The 20,140-nt window shown below is 43.2% G+C and overlaps 2 protein-coding genes and 1 long non-coding RNA gene across 3 annotated transcripts; 1 reads left to right on the top strand and 2 right to left on the bottom strand.

Annotated features, from left to right (window-relative positions):
* Positions 1 to 735: 735 nt before the first annotated feature.
* LOC139211852 (glucosamine-6-phosphate isomerase 2) lies at positions 736 to 5,341 on the bottom strand. The gene is made up of 7 exons (XM_070842267.1): positions 5,287 to 5,341; positions 4,857 to 4,992; positions 4,638 to 4,739; positions 3,658 to 3,840; positions 3,320 to 3,504; positions 3,053 to 3,227; positions 736 to 1,921 (listed from the first exon to the last, which is right to left on the bottom strand). The coding sequence occupies exons 2-7, from the start codon at positions 4,978 to 4,980 to the stop codon at positions 1,863 to 1,865; spliced, it is 828 nt and encodes a 275-aa protein (XP_070698368.1). The 5' UTR covers positions 4,981 to 4,992; positions 5,287 to 5,341; the 3' UTR covers positions 736 to 1,862.
* Positions 5,342 to 6,826: 1,485 nt separating this feature from the next.
* LOC139212248 (uncharacterized) lies at positions 6,827 to 8,806 on the bottom strand. Its single transcript, XR_011585304.1, has 2 exons — positions 8,661 to 8,806; positions 6,827 to 7,166 (listed from the first exon to the last, which is right to left on the bottom strand). It is a non-coding gene; the product is annotated as an uncharacterized lncRNA (long non-coding RNA).
* A 4,228-nt stretch (positions 8,807 to 13,034) lies between these two features.
* On the top strand, positions 13,035 to 20,018 carry rrh (retinal pigment epithelium-derived rhodopsin homolog). Its single transcript, XM_070842958.1, has 7 exons — positions 13,035 to 13,146; positions 14,542 to 14,732; positions 16,148 to 16,247; positions 16,891 to 17,044; positions 17,667 to 17,835; positions 19,546 to 19,724; positions 19,913 to 20,018. Exons 1-7 carry the CDS (start codon positions 13,035 to 13,037, stop codon positions 20,016 to 20,018), a joined length of 1,011 nt encoding a protein of 336 aa, XP_070699059.1.
* Positions 20,019 to 20,140: the final 122 nt, after the last annotated feature.

Raw genomic sequence — 20,140 nt, 5'->3', positions numbered from 1 at the left:
TCATCCTGCTGCCTGTTTAATCAGGCCTCACTGCATTAAAATTAAGTAATTACTCATTACTTATACGTCATATTTAATCAGCAGCATGAATTCCAGGTGCTGAAATGCAAACACAGCACTATTTACTGTTAGACTGCTACTGTGAGCCACACTGAACTCATGACCCTGATTCAACCAGGCAGCGTAACTGTGGACATGCAGGAAGCAGTGTGTCGGAGCTGCAGTCTTTCTAAAGCCAAAGACTAACAATACTCACAGTGATTTTGGATTATGTTCAAATTAAGGATCAGTATCACAATAAGAATGATTTCATTTTAGATAAAAAATTAGATGTTCTCAGATTAGAATACTGAACCTACATGTGCTCACTATGCTATCATAACTGTGCCACTGAGGGCTGGGCTACACTGGGACCGTGTGCTACCTAGTCTTATATGGCACGGGTTAGCACAGTGACACACATCATTTACATATTAAGGTTACTCATCTATCCTATGAATTTGGTGTTATCCTCTATTTCACTGTAAGTCTCTTATCTAACAGTGCCATTATAATGCCTTTGTTTCATTCAAACCACTGCACGTCATGGGAGTCCACACGTCTCGCCACTGGCTTCAAATCTTGTGAGTGACCGCCCCACTGTGGGGAACCAACAAACTACATCACAGCATAGAAGGATAAAAGTTCCCCACCTCCCCTTTAAATACATATTTCATTAAAGACGAGTGTGAAGGCTTCTTAACAAAGTTTTATTGTCATTAGAAAATAAGGAGTTACAAACTAGGGTATATGTGCAAAAACACAGACTGGGAGTCAAAACTGTAACAGGCTGAGAAACAGTGGCGTCAGGAGAAGAGAAAACGCAGGAAGGAATGTTGGAACCCAAAACTAGATCTCACCATCTTGAGACACTCAGACATCAGCTGTGTGAACAGACCAAAACAGAATCTACAGCGAAGAGGTCAAAGGTCATCGACCATGTGTCAGCGGACACTCACGTCACACCAGACACCACCGTCTCTGAACAAAGACAGCCCCCTGTTATCATGTGACTGAAGTTTCATACTGTCTGATAATGAGCGGGAAAACTCCATCCACTGATGAAAACCTCAAGACACAGTACGAAACTAATAAGTGACCCTTGACTTGAGAGTATTTGAATGCTTGGCACTTGGTACTGGTACACTGAGGATATGCTGGGCAACACACAGTTCACGTGTATGTGTATCCACTGCCAAGGGTCTCTTTTGATTACATTAATTTGTGTTTAGCAAGTTCCAAATGTAATGGTTTTAACAGTTATCAGCAATACAGATGTGGTGTTTGCGCCCTGTGGATTTATGAACAACCAAAGCTAACATAAAGAAAAGTTATCAAATGTATATACAGTATTGTTACATTCACAGAGAACAGAGGCAGACTGGCTTCATTTCACACACCAATCAAAATTAAGGCTTAATGTTTACTGCCATGACTTTAAATGTAGCCCTCAAAGTTCTCACCCTGAACAAAAACAAAGAGGGCCAGCCTAGACCTGGTGCTGGTACTATCCTTTTAAATGGGAAACAAAGAAACTCCGTGGGGTGATCTCCGCCGCTGATGAGTCCAGACATTTCATGATTACATCTAAAATGCGAAACGCCTCGATCATGTCCCTCTCGTTGATGATCGGAACAATCTGAAGCTCACGTTATCCAAAGGCAGTTCATGAATGAACAGTACGCACAGAACAGGACAGTCACTCAAACGCTGGCTCAGCAGCTCCTCGGGGGGGGCAGAACACCAGAGTAAGGAGGCTGTTGGATCCGGGGGTCTCTGACCGTTCTTCACACCTTCAGCTCTCCTGGTTCTCTTCCTTGGTGTTACTGCTCCTTTATGCTGAGCAATGGGTCCACCAGTTTATTATGGACATGCATTAAACCTACAATGAAAGGAAAGCAGATGTTGCTATGGGCAGACTAACAGCTCTAAGTTAGGACTCTAGTTAGTGCACAGAATGTAAAATAAAAAAACAGACCCTTCAGAATTGCCTTTCCTCATCTGCAGTGCACTGGATCACACAACACACATCAGTTTTAGAGAATGATGAGAAATTAGAATGCATGTGTCCACTGTGATCTGTGAAGTCATGTCATCACCACCCCACGAGGTTTGGTCTGATTGTCTTTCACACACAGACAGACAACTGCACCAGGTTCTGGTCTGGTTGTTTGGTCTGCACCAGACAGCTTTAATGCCAGTCCAAACAGACCTGAACAATGAAAGGTGTCAAAGTGGGGTTGCAGTCTATGTAATGCAGTCTAATCCAATAATCCTAAAAAGAGTCTTACCTTCTTTACAGAGGACGCGTTCTGCTCATTTTCAGCGTCGTGCTTGTATTTTGGGGGTTTACACGCTGTCATTTTCAGTACACGCATGATTCATCTCGTACTGTACATGCTGCTCTTTAATGGCCACTCCTTGTCTGCTCTGATCGGTCGGCTCCCTCAGGACTGAGCAGGCACCGACCACCCACCTCCATGTCAGCGCTGCCCTATCCAGAGCACTGTCTGCTCTCCAAAGCCGAGCCACATTAGCCAAGCAAAATGCTAACAGCAAAGTCAACAGGATAACCCTCCAAATAAACAGCAAAAGACATAAACTACAGAGACCCCGGGGCGGACCCAGAACTCACCAGCGGGGTTATATATTAAATCTGGCATGGAAATGGCTTGGGGTCTCCCAGGAGGGGCTGGAGAAGGGCTCTGGAGCGCCCTGCTTAGCCTGTTGCCATCGTGAACAAAACTTAAAGCTTCCAACTCTGAAGTCGAGTCACAAACAGCCAGTACCAATCCATCCTCGAGCTTGTAGCATCTCAGAAAGCCATCCCCAGTAAAACATTGTGTTGTTTACATCACAAGTTCATCCAAATTCAAATAAATCCTCCGGTCGTGAACTCCTCGGATGGGGGGGGAAGGACATGGCTTATTACCCGAGCTAGCATTAGCTGCATGGCAGTGGCAGGCAGCGAGGTGGATTCAGGTTTTAAGGAGGGCATCGGTGTAGTGAGTACCTTTGAAGTATTTGACTGTTTTGACTCGTAGCTCCAGGGTGGCGTCTTCATCGCAAACAAAGATGGTGCGGGGATGCTGCTGGAAGGCCGACACGGTCCACATGTGGTTCACTCCCTCCTCTATGGCTTTATACAAAGCAAAGGCTTTGTGTGCTCCTGTGATCAGAATCATGACCTGAGCAGAGGACGACAACAGTGTTATACTTGCTGTGAACCCAGGACAGTAGGAGCATTAGGAGGACTAAATTAACTGCCTTTCAGTCTGACCTCCTTGGCGTCCGTGACAGTCCCTACACCCACAGTCAGAGCCATGGTGGGAACCTTAGAGAGGTCATTGCCAAAAAAACGAGCATTGGCCAAAATCGTGTCCTTTGCCAGGGTTTTCACTCTGGTCCTGGAAACAAGGCTGGAGCCTGGCTCATTGAACGCGATGTGACCGTCAGGACCGATACCTGCAGCAAAACAATGAGAGGAGCCTGACGGAGACTGGAAAAAGGAGGAAGCTTTATATCACACAAGAGACGAAGTGAACCCCTTGACATCTGCTACTGGCCGTTTGACCCATGACACAAAACGATATCAATATTAATATTAATGTGCCTGACCTCCTACGAACAACTCGATTCCTCCGGCTTCTGCAATCTTCTGCTCGTAGGCCTGGCACTCTGCCTCCAGGTCTTGTGCATTTCCATCCAGGACGTGGGCGTTGGCTGGATCGATGTCAATGTGCTTGAAGAAGTTGTTCCACATGTAGGAGTGATAGCTCTCCGGATGAGCACGAGGGAGGCCTGGAGAAAAAGAGGGACACCCTTTTTTTTTTTGACCTGAACGCTGCCTGCTGGATTCATGGCAACAGATATATGGAGATATGCATGAACAACAAAGCAAACTGCTGCGGAGCCCTCGGGACATTAAAGTATGTCCAGAACTAACTGAAGTAAACTCTTTCATCTCTCCACACATTACTAAGAAGCCGCTGCTGTTTACTAATGTCACATGACATGATTCCTGAGTGATGACATCATCTAAATTTGACTTTGACTGCTTGTTGAAATGAAGCAGCGTGAGGATTACTAATGATGTGAATCTGCATATTTCTATACTTTTGTCACACTGTCTAATACGCGGCAAAACTTATATCATGCGAGACAGTGCGCAGTGATTCCTTGACCATTTCTGTGTGAAATAAACCTGTTTTCACAGTGTATGGGGGCCTTAGATCATTGCACAGTGCCAGAAGTGCTCCCGGGGGGCTCGCCCTCAACATTCTATCACTCTTCTCATGTACAAGGTTGCAAGACTTTCTGGGAAACAATGAAACAAACTTAGGTGTATGGTCATGCAACAGTTCGGAATGCAGTTAGTACACAGGTCATCTAAAGCATTAGTGGGATGTGCTGCCCAGAATAAGACTGACAATAACAGCACAAGAGGACTGGGGGTGATGGACTACCTCCGATTTAATGCCAGATTACTTTCTGTCAGGTGTTAAATATAATAAAACACTTCAAAATGGCTTACTAACCCATAATGCTTCACTCTGAAGATGAATGGAATGAATCTAATCATTCAGCCTGTAACTCACCTACATATTCATCCATGTTGAAGGTTTTCACATATTTGAATGAAATGTCTCCTTTTCTGTAATATTCAATTAAATTCTGGTAACAGCCGAACGGAGTGCTTCCTGAAAGACACGAGAGACGTCATTAGACAGCATTAAACACCGATGAGGTCACAGACATAGTTCACACACTGGCCTCACCAGAACCAGAACACCAGTGTTCCTGAGACAGGGACTGACCTGTGGGCAGGCCCAGGGTGAAGTATCTGTCAGCGGAGGGCTGGAACTGGATGATTCTGTTGCGGATGTATTTAGCTGCCCACTCACTGGCCAGGTCATAGTCGTCCAGGATGACCAGCCTCATTGTACCGTCAGCCTGAGCACATATTAAGAACTATATCTGTATCAAAGCTGTTACAGTATAATGATTTTATAGAAAATAAATCCCCAAACACTATTAAACTATGAAGGCAGACGCAAATGGTCCGCGTGACTCTGGTAAATGGTCAGATTTCCCAGTGGAGTTTGGTGGCTAACGTTAGCCAGCGGGGCAACTTTATAACAGGAGCGGGTTGGTTCAAGTTTAGCTGGATGTACAGGTGAGCTAACGTCACTCAGCTAACCTGGAGGTGAACATGAAGTAAATGATTCAACAATGACGTGTTTTTACCTGCTAAACTCCGCTGGTTATCTGAAGAGAAGTCAAGCGCTGCCAGACGTCTGTTTTGTCACATGATCAACTACCGGTCAAGTGATCTGGAATGTACGGAAGTCCGTTTGGACCAAAAATGCCACTGCTGCCAAACACGGTTTCCAGAAGTGGTTGAGTCACATAGTTCTCCAGTATCTTTGCTACTACTAACTAATGATAATAATGATTGCTCTTGATGAGTCCAGCATATTAACATGTTAGTTACCTATTTCATTCCTTTTGATTTCATGAACACATTTTCTTTCACATATTTGTATTCACTATCACCAAACTATGATAAAATGTCTTGCTTTCCATTATTATTATTATTAATATTTAAGGATTCTTTAATAGTGTTGTGTTAAGCCCACTAAGAGATGGAAGGAGCGATGAGGTGTCAGTTAAGCCGCCCAGGTTCTTCCCGGTATGCTTGGCCACATTTTGGTACATGAGGAATGTTTTGGGCTTCTAAGATGCTGTTTTGCATCTGCATCTTGCATCTGCTCTCCGTCCTGAGTCTGGAGAAGTCAATTGATCCAGGCTACTGGAAATATGTCAGTGATGGGTTTGTATCCTTGATAGGAAGGGATAAAAGAGTTCCAGTTAGTCTTGAGAGATTCTGGTGCCTTCGACTCTTTCATTTTAACATCTGTGCTGCCTTTTACAGCTGATACTGCTACAGGGGACTGTATCTTGGTCAGAGGTGGGGAGGTGACGGTGTTCCCAGTACCTTTGCATAAAGTGGTGCTCTTCCCAGATAATGATGGAACAAGTCTAATGTGCATATTAATATGGACGAACAGGCTGCTAACTTAAACACCATGAGTTGACTAATAAATACTAGCAGGTTAATGATCGTCTGGATGTGCCTCCGTTACTGAGAGACCATTAATATGCAAATGGTAAATTAGCAAGAACTCCTGTCATAAGATCTTCAGTCCTTATTATATTATATATTATTACATATTATTCCTAGAGCTTGTATCAGCCACATGCGGAGGTCTGCCCTCAGACAATAATCAGTGTCTGTTAGTTTCTTTAAGTGTGCATTTTGAGTTATTGATTACTCTGAATTAGATTTAGACTAGGCTTAGTGTTTGTGTTTAGTCTACAATTTGTTTTGGCATGTAAGAGTTGGGCAGCACTATGGGAACCTCAGATTTTGTGGGTAGGCAGGTATAGGACCAGCATGCACCTGGGAGGGTGTGTGTTAAGTTACTTTATACTTCAACTTCTCTACATTTACTTTAGTTGATAGCTTATAAAGATTTTACAAAGCAACATGAACAATTTCTTTTTTCACCACTGCAGATCAGTCTACTTGTGTTTTTCTTTCTAGAGGTTGTGGTTAATCTTCAGCATTCTCAGAACATCTTTGCTCTGTATTCTTAGTATTTGTTCTTCCTTATTAGCTGAAGTTATTTTGAGCACAACCAATGGATCCTGTTTAACAGAGTCAGTAATGTTCCAAATAAAAACCTTATCCAGAGGACACAATATACACATAACAAGCAAGACAGTTGTTTTAAAATTTAATCTTGTAACATACTCATTTAGGAATACAGTTTAAGGTATTCAATGTTTCAGAGTCAGTGTTTTTGAAAACAGTTGGTTTCTGCCTAGGATGTGGAGTGGAATCGTAGAGAGGTAGAAGAGTGAAGGTAAAACTTGTTCCATAGCCTTCTCTGCAGTGGAACATAGTGATGATGGTCCCAGGTTGTTGCTGGAGACAGGATACACCAGGTATGAGACTGTTAAAATGTCTACTCTCTCTTCTTGTAGTCCTCCAAGTGTGCCAGGACCCATCCGGATGGTCCTAGGATGGCCAGGGAGAACCCACCGAGTCCAATGGCTGTTTCCTGGACAGGAGACAGAGGATTCAGTCAGCTGACAACCAATCAGCATCTTCACTACTGCGTAAAACAAGACATTAATCACACCGTGTAAAGTGTGTTTGAAGCCACACTTGTGGAGTTTTATCTGTATCTAGACACATGCTCACTTTATTGGACATGCTGTATGTGTAGCTTTTCCATAAGCAGACTGGGAACACAGGGTTTTACCAACTATTTGAATGCCTCTCTTTGAATATGGGAAAATAAAATTCTTGACTCACTGTGTGCTCTGTTGAATCAATCTAATATAAACTATTTAGTTACTAATAAAGATTAAGACTAATAAAGCCTGGTGCTAATCAATTAACATTGACGAAAGTGATCAAGCAAAAAGTCCCAACAATGTCCATTTGCAGTTCCTCAGGTATGAGGATTTATAACCTAAAAGTGAATCTTTGGGTTTTGGACTGCTGGTCCAACAAAACTAGACACATGAGGACGTCAAGTTTGAACTCTGGGAAAGTGAGACTGATATTTTTCCCCATTGTCTCCATTTTACTGACTAAAAGACAAACGGATGAATCTATAATGAAAATCAGTCCTTACAGCTCTAATATCTGAGTAATTAGTTTCTGAAGAAGCGTTAGGACCCATCCTCTCACAGGTCATCCTTTCTGAATGAAATTCTCAACCTCCTGAAGAACATTAGCCGATCCTTTCTCTGCTGCCTGCTAATACAGCAGCCCTGCCTCTTACTGTCATACAGTGCCAGTACTTGTGTGAGTGTGAAACATCACTTGACATCACTTCCTCAGTCAAAACAACAAGCGTTGCCAGTGGCAACCTCCCATCAGCTCACTGAGGAGCTCTCAGCAAACCGTGGGGCCAAAGGTCATTTGAGAGGGGCGTCACCACCACTGTTCAGTTATATGTGTGTGGGGGTGGGGGTCAGTGGCTGTCTTTGGACATACACATGGGTGATGTAACTAAACTGATATTCATATAAGACTGACACACTGAACATCCCACTGTGTCCGTCAGGAACAAGTGCTGATGTTGATGTGATCACTGTCGCCATTAGCTGCTAACACTTCTATTCTAACGAGAGTGGCCACGAAGTAAAGTTCTCCAGCTCTTGTGTTGAAATGTCTGGCTTTACCTCTCATGTACGTCCAACTGTCCCAACTGTCCCTGAAAATGGCGCCATTACACCGAAAGTTTGATAACACGGTTTAATGTCAGTGAGGACAGAAGGAGAAGAGCTAGCCTAGCTTCCGTTAGCTCGGAGAGGAACTGCTCATGTTAAAGTGGTGAGCGGTGACTAACGGTGCTTTAGGAGTGTGCAGGCATTCAGGTGGATTACTGAGGTTAATGAAATCTGTTGCTCTGTAGAACTGAACACATGCAAACACTCCCCGCTCACTTTGACCTCGTCGGCCAATGACAGCCACTAGCTGCTAGCTTAGCCATCCAGTTAGCATGGGCCCAAGCTGGGTTAGAGGACAACAACAGACTTACGAGTGCGCCCAGCTTTCCTTTGGGTGCTCTAGAGGCGATGTTAGCCTTCGGGATGACGGTGAATCCCCGAATGGCGGGAGCAGCACGGCTAGCGACAGTCCTCAGAAGCCCCGACATGACTATCTGCTAGGGTAAAGACAGACCTTGTCGACTGTAGAATCTGGTTCGGTGTGAAGAGGAAGTGGATCAATGCAAAGGTCGTTTCCTTTCCTCTCCTTACCGGAGATAACTACCGCACGAGTCGCATCGTGCCACCTGCTGTCCCGGATGTTTCCGTCCCTCTGGAGCGAGTCCATCACTGCGCATTTGTTCTAGATCCTTCTTTCTAGGCCATAGGTCACTAACTGGCGGGCCGCGGTCCGGGTCCGGGCACAGACGCCTTTCTACACGGACCCGGACCTATTATCAATAAATTATAAGGAGATTTTAATTTGGACGAGACGCTTCTATTTTAACCGGCGCAGCTTTTCTAGTGTTTACGGCATTGCACAGACCAATTGCATTCGAGTTGAGCCATCCCACGTGACGCTACTCAGCCAAAGAAGTTTCTGCATTTGCTAACCATTTCAGCTCTGCATTCAGACAGAAGTTCAGAGGCGAGGGACAGACGACAAGCTGCTGCTAAACTTTGTTTTTCTCAAGTTCTGAACTTTATTTTAAGATGCATATTATTATTTTATTTATTATTCAAAAACGATCTTATTTATTTCTCTTTTTTCTAAATGCAGCCCTTTGATTTAATGAGACAAGAACGTTCTACCTCTCTACAGTATTATGTGTCTGTTCACTTAAATGTTAAGTGACAATAAATGTTGTCAAAATGTTTTTGAATCATACTGAATCTATTTGATTTGACAGTCAGTTATTGATCACATGCTGACGTTGATACTATAACTACTAGGCTACATCACCATATATCACACTAACTCAAGTTAGACAGTATGATGTCCTGGACCTTTGCTTTAATAAATCTTCTCTGACTGGACCTTTTGGAATTTTAGTTGAATAACCCTCTTTATATATTTATATATATTATCCATACGTGAGCACCAGAAGTACGATTCAGAGAGAAAGAGATAGAGATAGAAAGAAGTTTTAAAGAGAAGATTAATATCAACAAGACTTCATTCATCATTTCAGATTTATCCCCATCAAGCGCAGTAGCTTGACCTTGTGGATGGAGCCGGTCTTTAAAGACGCAGACATAACCATTCCTGGGCCAGCCTGAGTCCCATTTTGTTCATTCAAGTTTCCAGCGACTGGACATTAACCAGGAGCAGCCTCTCTTCCCTCTCCTCCGGGGGCGGTCGCACCACCCGTGGCAGCGCTCTGTCCAGTTAGTCTGGCTGGCTGCTCACATAATAATCACGCTGGGCAATAATCATGTTTAGGTTGTCTGCTCTGAGTCCAATGTGGCACTTCGTTTTCAGTGCAGATGAGTGTATTTCTGTCGAAGGTAACATACTGTATGTGGAAGCTATCAAGTCAAAAAAAGGAATGAATGAAAACAAAAATGCAGCGAATGTTGGAGGTGCTACCTGCCGCAGCATCTGCATGTGCTGTCGTGATTTTGTTCTCTTCTGCCTTTACACCTCCCAGCAACCACAGATCAAAAACACAAGGGCATGAAAAGCGCCAACAGAGCGTCTGTAAAAGTACACAGAACAGATGTTCCACATGTGTCTTCATTCTTCTTCCAGTCTGGGTCCAGGGGGCAGATTCTCTAGACTCTCATCTCTCAGGTTCCTGTGGATTGTGGCTGCCGTTCCGGCTGGCTGTGGTTCTCTGGTTTCCATGGATCATCTGCCACCACCACTTTTCACTTTTTACTATTCGTCATGTTATTATTATTCATATATTTCTTATTATCAGGCTGTTCATTGTTGCCACATTGCTCATTATGAGTTATATTCCTATTATCAGTAACGTAGTTCCTATTATTATTGTGCTTGTTGTTTGTCCTCCCACCCACCACCCTCTGTCTCTGTCCCACCAACACCCAACACAGACCCCGACAGAAAGCTGCCAGGTCCTTCATTTTGAGGTGCTATGAAATGAAGATTGATTGATTGAGATTTAACCATCCAGTGTAACTCTGATAATGCCTTCTGTTACGGCCCTGGACGTTTTTGTTCTGTTATGTGTTCTTGTTTTCTGTGTGGTCCTGTGTTGTCCTTTTGGTTTGGTTCTTGTGTTGTGTCGGAGTGAGTGTTTTCTTTTTTTTTAGCAGCTGTGTTGGTCCTGCCCACCTCCGACCAGCGAACAGGTGTGATTGGTTCCTCCAGCAGCATCCAAGGATTTAAATCCAGGGAGTTCCAGTCACCAGGGGGAACCTCGGCTTAACAGCAGCTAGATTGTAAACTTTATTGTGAACTTTGTCCTCAGATCGGTTTTGTAGTAGATTGCTAGTGGTGCTCTGATTAGGTTTGTAGTTTGGGTGGTGGTTTTGATTGTTCATTTGTTTGACTGTACATATATTGCACTATTTTGGTTTTGTTCTTGGATCTTTTTACCTGCACGTCAGGCCTCTTTCTGTTGTTACAAATAAATTGGTAAATTTGATTTGGAGACAAAGTTTGTTTTTTCTTACTCTTTTATGTTGTGTCCCAGCTCCCCTAGACTGGGTCGTAAATCAAATGCCCCATCCCCTGGAAAAACGAAGAAGCTTTCAGAGTTAAACGAAATTGTAGAGCAGAAGTCATTCATGAAGGGGAAATGACATTTGTTTCAGGTGTTGTGGGTCAGCTCAGCATGTGGTAAAAAACTGTAGAGTGATAATGGAGACTTTTCAGCATCACAACTCACAGTTCATGAAAATGTTCATGCAAAGCCTCTGCTGCTGGACACACAACGAGTCATTATCAACAGAAGCTACAAACTGACGCAAGAAATCTGACTGTATGGAAGTCTCTGAGAAATTGAACGTACTTCACACTGGCATTATGACGCAGTAACGGTGTTTATGATCTTATATCCAGGCGGCTTTCATAGTGGCTGCTGACTATAATGGTGTCAATCTGAGGACTGAGCTTCCAGGGTTTGAACAGCACTGGATTGTGTTTATTTCTACATCCCAAAGGCATGCAGAGCCCCTCCCCTGCTGCACCTCAGACTGTCACTGTTTTTAACCCCAGCTTACTGCTCCATGATTGAGAAACACCAACACATAATTATACAATTAAAACCTGGCCAGAGGGAGCATCCTTACAGCTGCAGGACTGCTTCCAGCGCACTGACTGGAGAACCTAGAGGAATACATATCAACTGTGCTCTTCAACACCCATGCTACCCACAGATCTGGGAATAGGGAGCTGTGCAGTACATAACCTCAAAAGACAGCAAAGGCAGCACACAAGGAGAGAATTGAGGGACAGTTCACTTCGAGGGACATTCATGAATTATAATTCTCACCCCCCCCCAATCCGCCTCCCTCCCACACTCCACCGCAGCAATTGTATCATAATAGAATTATGTCACCAAGAACTGATGGCCATGACTGAATAGGTTTCATTTAAAGCGTTCATTTAAATAACTCTTTGAGGCCCAACAAGATCAAAGAATCCATTATTTCACAAAAAAAACAATGAAAATGTAAGAAGGAAAAGTACAGTAATCTTCTCACAAAGTTCTTGTGACCACTGGGTGGGGTCCAGTCCCTAAGGTAGTTGACTAGCTCCACCTCAAACCTGGTTACTCCTGGGGCAAAGATCGAATAGGCCCATGGGACTCTATCCAGCCCTCCATGTTTCCCAGTTGAGTTTGGGACACTGTGTCTGCTGGAGAGATGGGGGAGGTCTGGTGGTGCTTTGACAGTCACGAGGAGGTCTTTCGAGGGTGTCATATGTTATTGTAAAGCACACAGGGGCAAATTGTTCTCTACAGATGAAATATTGCTTGACAGTTTACCGCCACAGAAGAGGAATGGATCTCATTTGTGGTGGTGTATTTGTGACAGCGCCCGTCACGGCTTGCTGGTGAAGTTCAGGCATCAGCTCAACTTCACTTTTGTAATGTTTTGCTTGTTGGCCAGAGCCCAACCTGCAAGCAACTCCACGTGAGTGGTAATCCCCTCTTGTGCAGCCCTGCTGCCCATCTTACTTACAGGGTGCCTCCTGCAACTGGGGACAGGGCAGCAGTGGTATGTAGTAATCCGCCTCACCCCATCCCCCCACGTCCACCCCCCACTTCCCTACAACAATACCCTACAGAGCGTAGTTCGGCGAAGCATTTTGCCATGCTGACTCTCTACAACTCTTTTGTTTAGAGTTATTGTCTTTATTACCTCTCTGGTTCTCCTTCCCCATCTGTACGTGGGAAGACTGTCTACTGCAATCAAGTGTCTTTTTTTTTTGGTCTCTTCTAACATCTGAGGAAATGGGGATTGACTCTGGAGTCAATATTTCAGATGATGTTGCACCTTATGGGGGAAAAAGTGCCTTCACCCAACTGGAGCACAATATAGTGGCTGGATATCTTATTACCGCAGGTAACAAAGAGTGGATCACTGTGTGGGACTATTGTGTTGCAGTGTGATTTGATTTTCCTGCTTAATGTTCTTCTGTAGAAGCCTGTGTAGTCCAACAATCTAACTCAGGAGCCAGTGGCATTTAAAAAGAGCCTACATTCAGTCACTGTTTAAACATACACTGAACACGTTTTAAACTATAAGTAGTGTGCTTAGAGCACACTATTGGCTGCCTAACAAACTGCGAACATCAATCATAAATAATGACATGAATTGTGGGAAAACAAATGACAAAAAACATTTATAGATTTGTTATATGATATTATTTGATAATATGCTTCTTTCAAAAGTATTTGCTGTTTATGTTTAGTCAATGATGTTTAGGAGAAAAGGCTGGATCAGTGCTGTTTACTTGTATACAGTATAAGTCCAGTTACACTGTAGTTGTCAAGTACGGCATCAGTTGATTATGCTGACAAAGTTTTGTATCCAGCGAATATTAAAGGGTTGGTCCACCTAAATTACAACTTTCATTACTTATTACTATCTACCCTTCAACAGTTTTATACAAGTGACATGTCTGTCAAAACAGGTGACTGGAATTTGTTTTCTGGTGCTCACAGCATTAAAAAAAAAAACTGTATCAAATAGTTGGGCTTAGCCAGTCGGCTGTATTATGTCTGATGTTTACTGAGACTGACTGGAACGTGTTTTTGTTAAACTCCTGTTACTCTGTAACATCTGATGATAGTCAGTATGTTTAAAATAGTTCCAAGATCCCTCATTTTGCATTTGTCTTATCACAGCTTTTTTAAAAAGGTAAAATAACAGTAGAAAAGATGTTAACCATGGGTTTCAGTTTGATGTTTTCCTCTGTGCTGCTGCTGTGCAACTCCCAAAATAAATCAGATTCTCAGATTCTCAGCAGACATTTGAATTGTCGAAGGAGGAAAAGAAGGTGAAACTAATAACATTAACGGTGCCTCTGCCCCAGCAATTATTAAAACGCAATGCAACAAATAATAATGCTATTTGTGCCACGTTTGACAGGTTATAATGTCTGCCTGTGGGCCGTACATGGTCAGCTACTGGCAGCACGTCATCAATTCAATCTCTATACCTCCACAACAGCCATGGCCAGAGGCATTATGTTTCAGTAATTATTGTTTAATATACAGCATGCTTCTGTTTACCAGCCTAAGCAAAGACTCTAAAACCCACTAGCTCTATTAGAAGAAGTGTGTTGTTGTATCAGGAGACTGACTGTGGGTGTGGGAGTTATTAACTCTGAGGAAATGCAGCTTAAAAGTCTTGTGTTTTTTCTTACCCATCAATCACTGTGACTACAGTCACGGGGGGGGGGATTCCCCCCCTATGCTGTGTCACTGGACTTTATATCTTCCTTTCTCTTCTCAGGTGTTATAAGTTTAGCAAGCAACATCGTGGTGCTGCTAATGTTTGCGAAGTTTAAGGAGCTCCGCACTGCCACCAACTTCATTATAATCAACCTCGCTTTTACTGACATCGGAGTGGCTGGTATCGGCTACCCCATGTCAGCTGCCTCAGACATCCACGGCAGCTGGAAATTCGGCTACACTGGTTGTCAGGTGGGTGGAATGTGTGATGGCATAACATGACCGTGACAATGACACGAAGCACGCTACATAATAATGAATGAAGTACTCTTGAAAAATTACAGGAAGGCACCATATTTTTCAGCTGTCAAGGACCCATCCTAAAAGGTCCCATCATGCACTTGCACTGCATTCTTCCCATGATTGCAGCCTGATTCATTTGTGTAAGCAGGTTCTGTGGACCTATCAAATGTGAAGCGCTTCAGCAGCACAGCAAATGGTTGTCAAATCACCTGTCCACTACTGCATGTCTATAGGTTCTGTGTGTGCATGTGTGTGTGTAGCTTCTTTACAGGCTTGACACACAACCACAGTAACGTGAAAACCTATAAGGATGAATTTGTATCTTGAATCTGTATTTTCTGGAAAGAATGTATTCATATAATCCACATATTCCACCAAAGCGTGTAAATAGATTACGATTATATAGATACAAGAATATAAGAATAAACACAACCGTGCGTGTTACTAAGATCCAGACAGAAGTAATACCAACCTTGCAGTTCTCTGTGTCATAATTTTTTGTAAAACCTTTAAAAATGTTCCACTCACTAATGAGACTTACTCTTAGCTGGCCATGAGACTAAACCTGTGAGAAGGCTGACGCACTTCAGCTGCTGCACTGCAGCAGGCAGCATATTTGGATTCCTATGGCAGATTATGTTTTTTTCCCCAGTCCTTGTTGTTGCACAGTGATATTGAACTATGTGATATTAATCTACATGAGTGATTTATGAAAAATGTTAGCATAGGTAGCCTTCCATTACAGTAAACACACTACGCTGCACTTATTGTTGCTAATGTTTAGCACTTTGGTACCCTTGTGTGGTGCCATACAAACTTGCAAATCTCTACAAATGTGTTTGTTTTACTATGGTTGAAATAAGAGCTAAAATGATTAGAATGAAATTGTCCATCAGTTATTTTTCAAGCAAACGTGTTAAGATGGTTAGAACATGTTCAAAAAATAAAAACAGATCCAACCCTGTACCAACCATGAATGTAGTGTACCTACTGGTAAATGGTCTGTATTTGTGTATTACGTTGCATTCTCATTCACAGCATTCATTCAGGGGGAATCTAAATTGGAGGAGACTGTTCTTTCACACACATTCACACACTGAAGCTGCTTCAGGAGCAACTCGGGGTTCAGTGTCTTCAGTGTCAGGGACACTTCGACTACAATACAATAGCCAAACAGCAGCAAACACTATGTTCAACTGATTTTTGACACATTGAAATTATGGATTATTATGCAGTGAAAAAAAATGCTTTTAAAGACACTAAAGATACTAGGCACCTTTAATCCTGTTATCATTACATTAAATGGCCATTATCGTGAACTCTGTTAAAAAAAGGGGTCAATATGTGTTTGTTCTTTCCTCCAGATTTATGCAGCTCTCAACATCTTCTTTGGCATGGCCAGTATCGGCCTGCTGACTGTGGTGGCCATTGATCGCTACCTCACCATCTGCAGACCAGACATAGGTATAAATGTACTGCTCTCTATATAGGCATGTTGAACTACAGTATACACTCAGATATTCATTTATTCAGCTCACCTAGCTAAAACTAGTGCAGTCTAATACCACAGTCCTGCAGCACATCCTCGTTTCATGATGGTTAAAGTGTTCACTTTTTGTTGAAACTGCTTCGAGTGGTGTTGATTTAACTTTGTGGGCATTTTAGTGGCTGCAGTTCATGCTTCCGTTGAACTGCATCACTTTACATTAGGCAGATGTTTTACCGCTAGTGGCAGAGTGTGGTCGACAAAAGAATAGATACACCTGCCACTATAATGTCATAGACTGTATTAGTTTTACACAGATGTATCTAGTAAATGAATAAGTTCATCCCCAGGGTTACTGATGACTCCTGGCCTTTCAGCCAAATCTTTTTTACTTGCCTGCTATCAACATATTTAGTTTAGTCTAACATATACGTACTTTTTTGCAGTTGCAATAGATATACAAACCTGCTACGTGTGTTGCATGTGTTGGGAAACTAATTAGAATATGTAACGCACCTAATGAGAATACATTTGACTGAAACTAGCATCTCCACCCTGGATTAACAGTCTACTGACTTTCATGACCTTCACTGTGAATGCACACGTCTTTTCTCTCTCCAGGGCAGAAAATGACGGTGCGATCATACAACCTTCTTATTCTGGCAGCATGGCTCAATGCTGTGTTCTGGTCCTCAATGCCCATAGTGGGCTGGGCTGCTTATGCCCCTGACCCCACTGGAGCTACGTGCACTATCAATTGGAGACAGAATGATGCGTGAGTTATCAATAGACTGCAGATGTTATAGCATTCTTGACTGTCACAAAAAACTCTCGTTCTAAAAATAGAAAATTGCTCACAATGAGTGAGAATGAAAGAGTGGAACTGAAGGATTTAAGGTATTGTACATTCATAATAACATTATAAATAACGTTCATAATTCAACAGTATATCACAATAGTGCCTCATTGTTGTCACTAAAAGGATAAAAAAGTTAGTGAAGGCATTTTAATGATACTTGATTAGAACTACAGTGTAGTTATTTGATTTAGAATTATAATATTTGTCAATGATTCTTTATAAAATATGAATACTCTCTGGTGTAGTAATGTATGTAATGTTGCACAGTGTAGTCGATTGTATAGTGTGCTGTACATAGTGTGCTGTACTGCTGTGTTTTGGTTCACTTCTTCTCACATTCTCATTTATTACATTGAAAACCAACAACTGCTTTGGTAATACTGTATGTAACTCTTTTCAATGCAATAAGTAAAAAAATGAATGGAATTTAAATTATTAGGATTAGAAACTTTGTTCTTTTAATAACACACACTAGCCTCCAGAATCCAGCATATTATTGTGCTGGATTTATTGGACTAACTGAGCTTTTCCTCCACAGCTCCTTCATCTCGTACACTATGGCAGTAATTGCAGTGAACTTTGTGATGCCTTTGTCCGTCATGTTTTACTGCTACTACAACGTGTCAGCCACTGTGAAGAGATACAAAGCCAGCAACTGCCTGGACAGCATCAACATCGACTGGTCAGATCAGATGGATGTCACCAAGGTGAAAACTGAGCCGCACTGGAGTCATATCCAGGCTTTCTTCTTTGTCTTAGCGTGTCACTTACACTGGCACACAGCTTTCATCATCTCAGTGATTAGACAAAGTTGTGCATCATCTCAGTTGGCTATCAGTCAATTAATCAGTCATTTCTCTGCATGCATTGCTTGAAGATAGATGAATTCTTTATTGTCCTTGACAGGAAATCTGTTTCCACAGTTTCTCCACAGCCTCACAAGAATACGTACAGACACAGCACACCTCCACAACATATCCACAGTCATACACACAGCACAATACACACATACATATACACTCATATTGTCAGTGTAGGTGCATGTGAGGTCTACTGGGAGCAGTGTGGTCTACTGGGAGCAGTGAGGTCTACTGGGAGCAGTGAGGTCTACTTGAAGCAGCAAGGTCTACTGGAGCAGTGAGGTCTACTGGAGCAGTGAGGTCTGCTGGGAGCAGTGAGGTCTACTGGGAGCAGTGAGGTCTACTGGGAGCAGTGAGGTCTACTGGAGCAGTGAGGTCTACTGGGTGCAGTGAGGTCTACTGGAGCAGTGAGATCTAGTGGGAGCAGTGAGGTCTGCTGGGAGCAGTGAGGTCTACTGGAGCAGTGAGGTCTACTGGGAGCAGTGAGGTCTACTGGAGCAGTGAGGTCTACTGGGTGCAGTGAGGTCTACTGGAGCAGTGAGATCTAGTGGGAGCAGTGAGGTCTGCTGGGAGCAGTGAGGTCTACTGGAGCAGTGAGGTCTACTGGGTGCAGTGAGGTCTACTGGAGCAGTGTGGTCTACTGGGAGCAGTGAGGTCTACTGGAGCAGTGAGGTCTGCTGGGAGCAGTGAGGTCTACTGGAGCAGTATGGTCTACTGGGAGCAGTGAGGTCTGCTGGGAGCAGTGTGGTCTACTGGAGCAGTGAGGTCTACTGGGAGCAGTGGAGGAGTCTGTCGCTGAAGGAGCCCTCCAGTGCTGTCAGTGTGTCCTTCATGGGGGGGGGGAATTGGTTCTGTCTCATGGATGATGGCAAAGCTCCTCTCTCCCACCACCTCCACTGGGTTGAGGGGGAAACCCAGGACAGAGCTGATGAACTTGTCCAGTCTCTTCCTGTCCACAGCTGCGATGCTGCCCCCCCAGCAGACCACTCCATTTAAGGTGGCTGATGCCACAACAGAGTCATAGAAGGTCTTAAGCAGAGCCCCCTGCACTCCAAAAGACCTGAGCCTCCTGAGCAGATAGAGTCTGCTCTTCCCTTTCCTATAAAGTGCAATGGGTTGTGAGCACTGCAAAAATGTGGACTTGTGGCATTGTGTTGTTCCTCGACAGATCCAGTGTAGATTCTGGACTGCAGCTGCTACTAACAAGCTGATTTTGCTACACTGCTGGTGCAGTATTAGGCTCAGCACCAAGCTTGCATAATCACTGCCAGGCTTGAGGGCTGAATGTTAGACACACATTAGACATCAGACCACTAGGGTCTGCAGATCCCCAGTTGTGAAACAGTTGGCAAAACCTTAATGTGGGCCTGCTTGGCCAGGAAAACTAAAGTAGAGGAATGACTGAGCCTTTTCCCAATGATTTTTGCCAGTTTTAAAATGTGTTTTTGCGTCTTAATGTCTATCTCCATAAATGAAACTAGCTGACTAACTGCATCTCTTCTACACTAGAAACAACATTCTGCCTGTAAGTTGTGTTGCTGTGTTTGTGTCCCACAGATGTCCATAGTGATGATCATCATGTTCTTGGTGGCTTGGTCTCCCTACTCCATGGTGTGTCTCTGGGCATCATTTGGTGACCCCACAACTATCCCTGCTCCTATGGCTATCATCGCTCCACTCTTTGCTAAGTCCTCCACCTTTTACAACCCCTGCATTTATGTTATTGCCAACAAAAAGTGAGTGTCTTTCTCTTCATTATGCTTTGATGAGTAGTAGTGCACATGTACTTCGTAAAGATGCTTCTGAGCGCCACGGGTTGTTATTATTATAATAATTACAGAAATAAAGCATTCTTAATGCTATACTACACATTTTGTTCTGAGTAGATGGTACATTAAAAGACATGAATAATCTTTTCCTGCAGGTTCAGAAGAGCCATCATAGGGATGATTCGATGTCAAACCAGGCAGCGAATCACCATCAATACCCAGGTTCCCATGACAACCTCCCAACAACCTTTGACTCAGTGAGGTGAAATTGCATCAGTATAAGATTGTGTTAATATACCCTGGATTTAAAACCATGTGTAGAACATCGTTAGGATGAAATGAAACACCAATCACTGTGCTTTTCTTTCTATTATAGCTTTTTT

The sequence above is a fragment of the Pempheris klunzingeri genome, chromosome 13 (assembly GCF_042242105.1).
Source record: "Pempheris klunzingeri isolate RE-2024b chromosome 13, fPemKlu1.hap1, whole genome shotgun sequence".
NCBI lineage: Eukaryota > Metazoa > Chordata > Actinopteri > Acropomatiformes > Pempheridae > Pempheris > Pempheris klunzingeri.
Note: the sequence above shows the minus strand (reverse complement) of the source record. Positions and strands in the feature narration are given on the sequence as shown.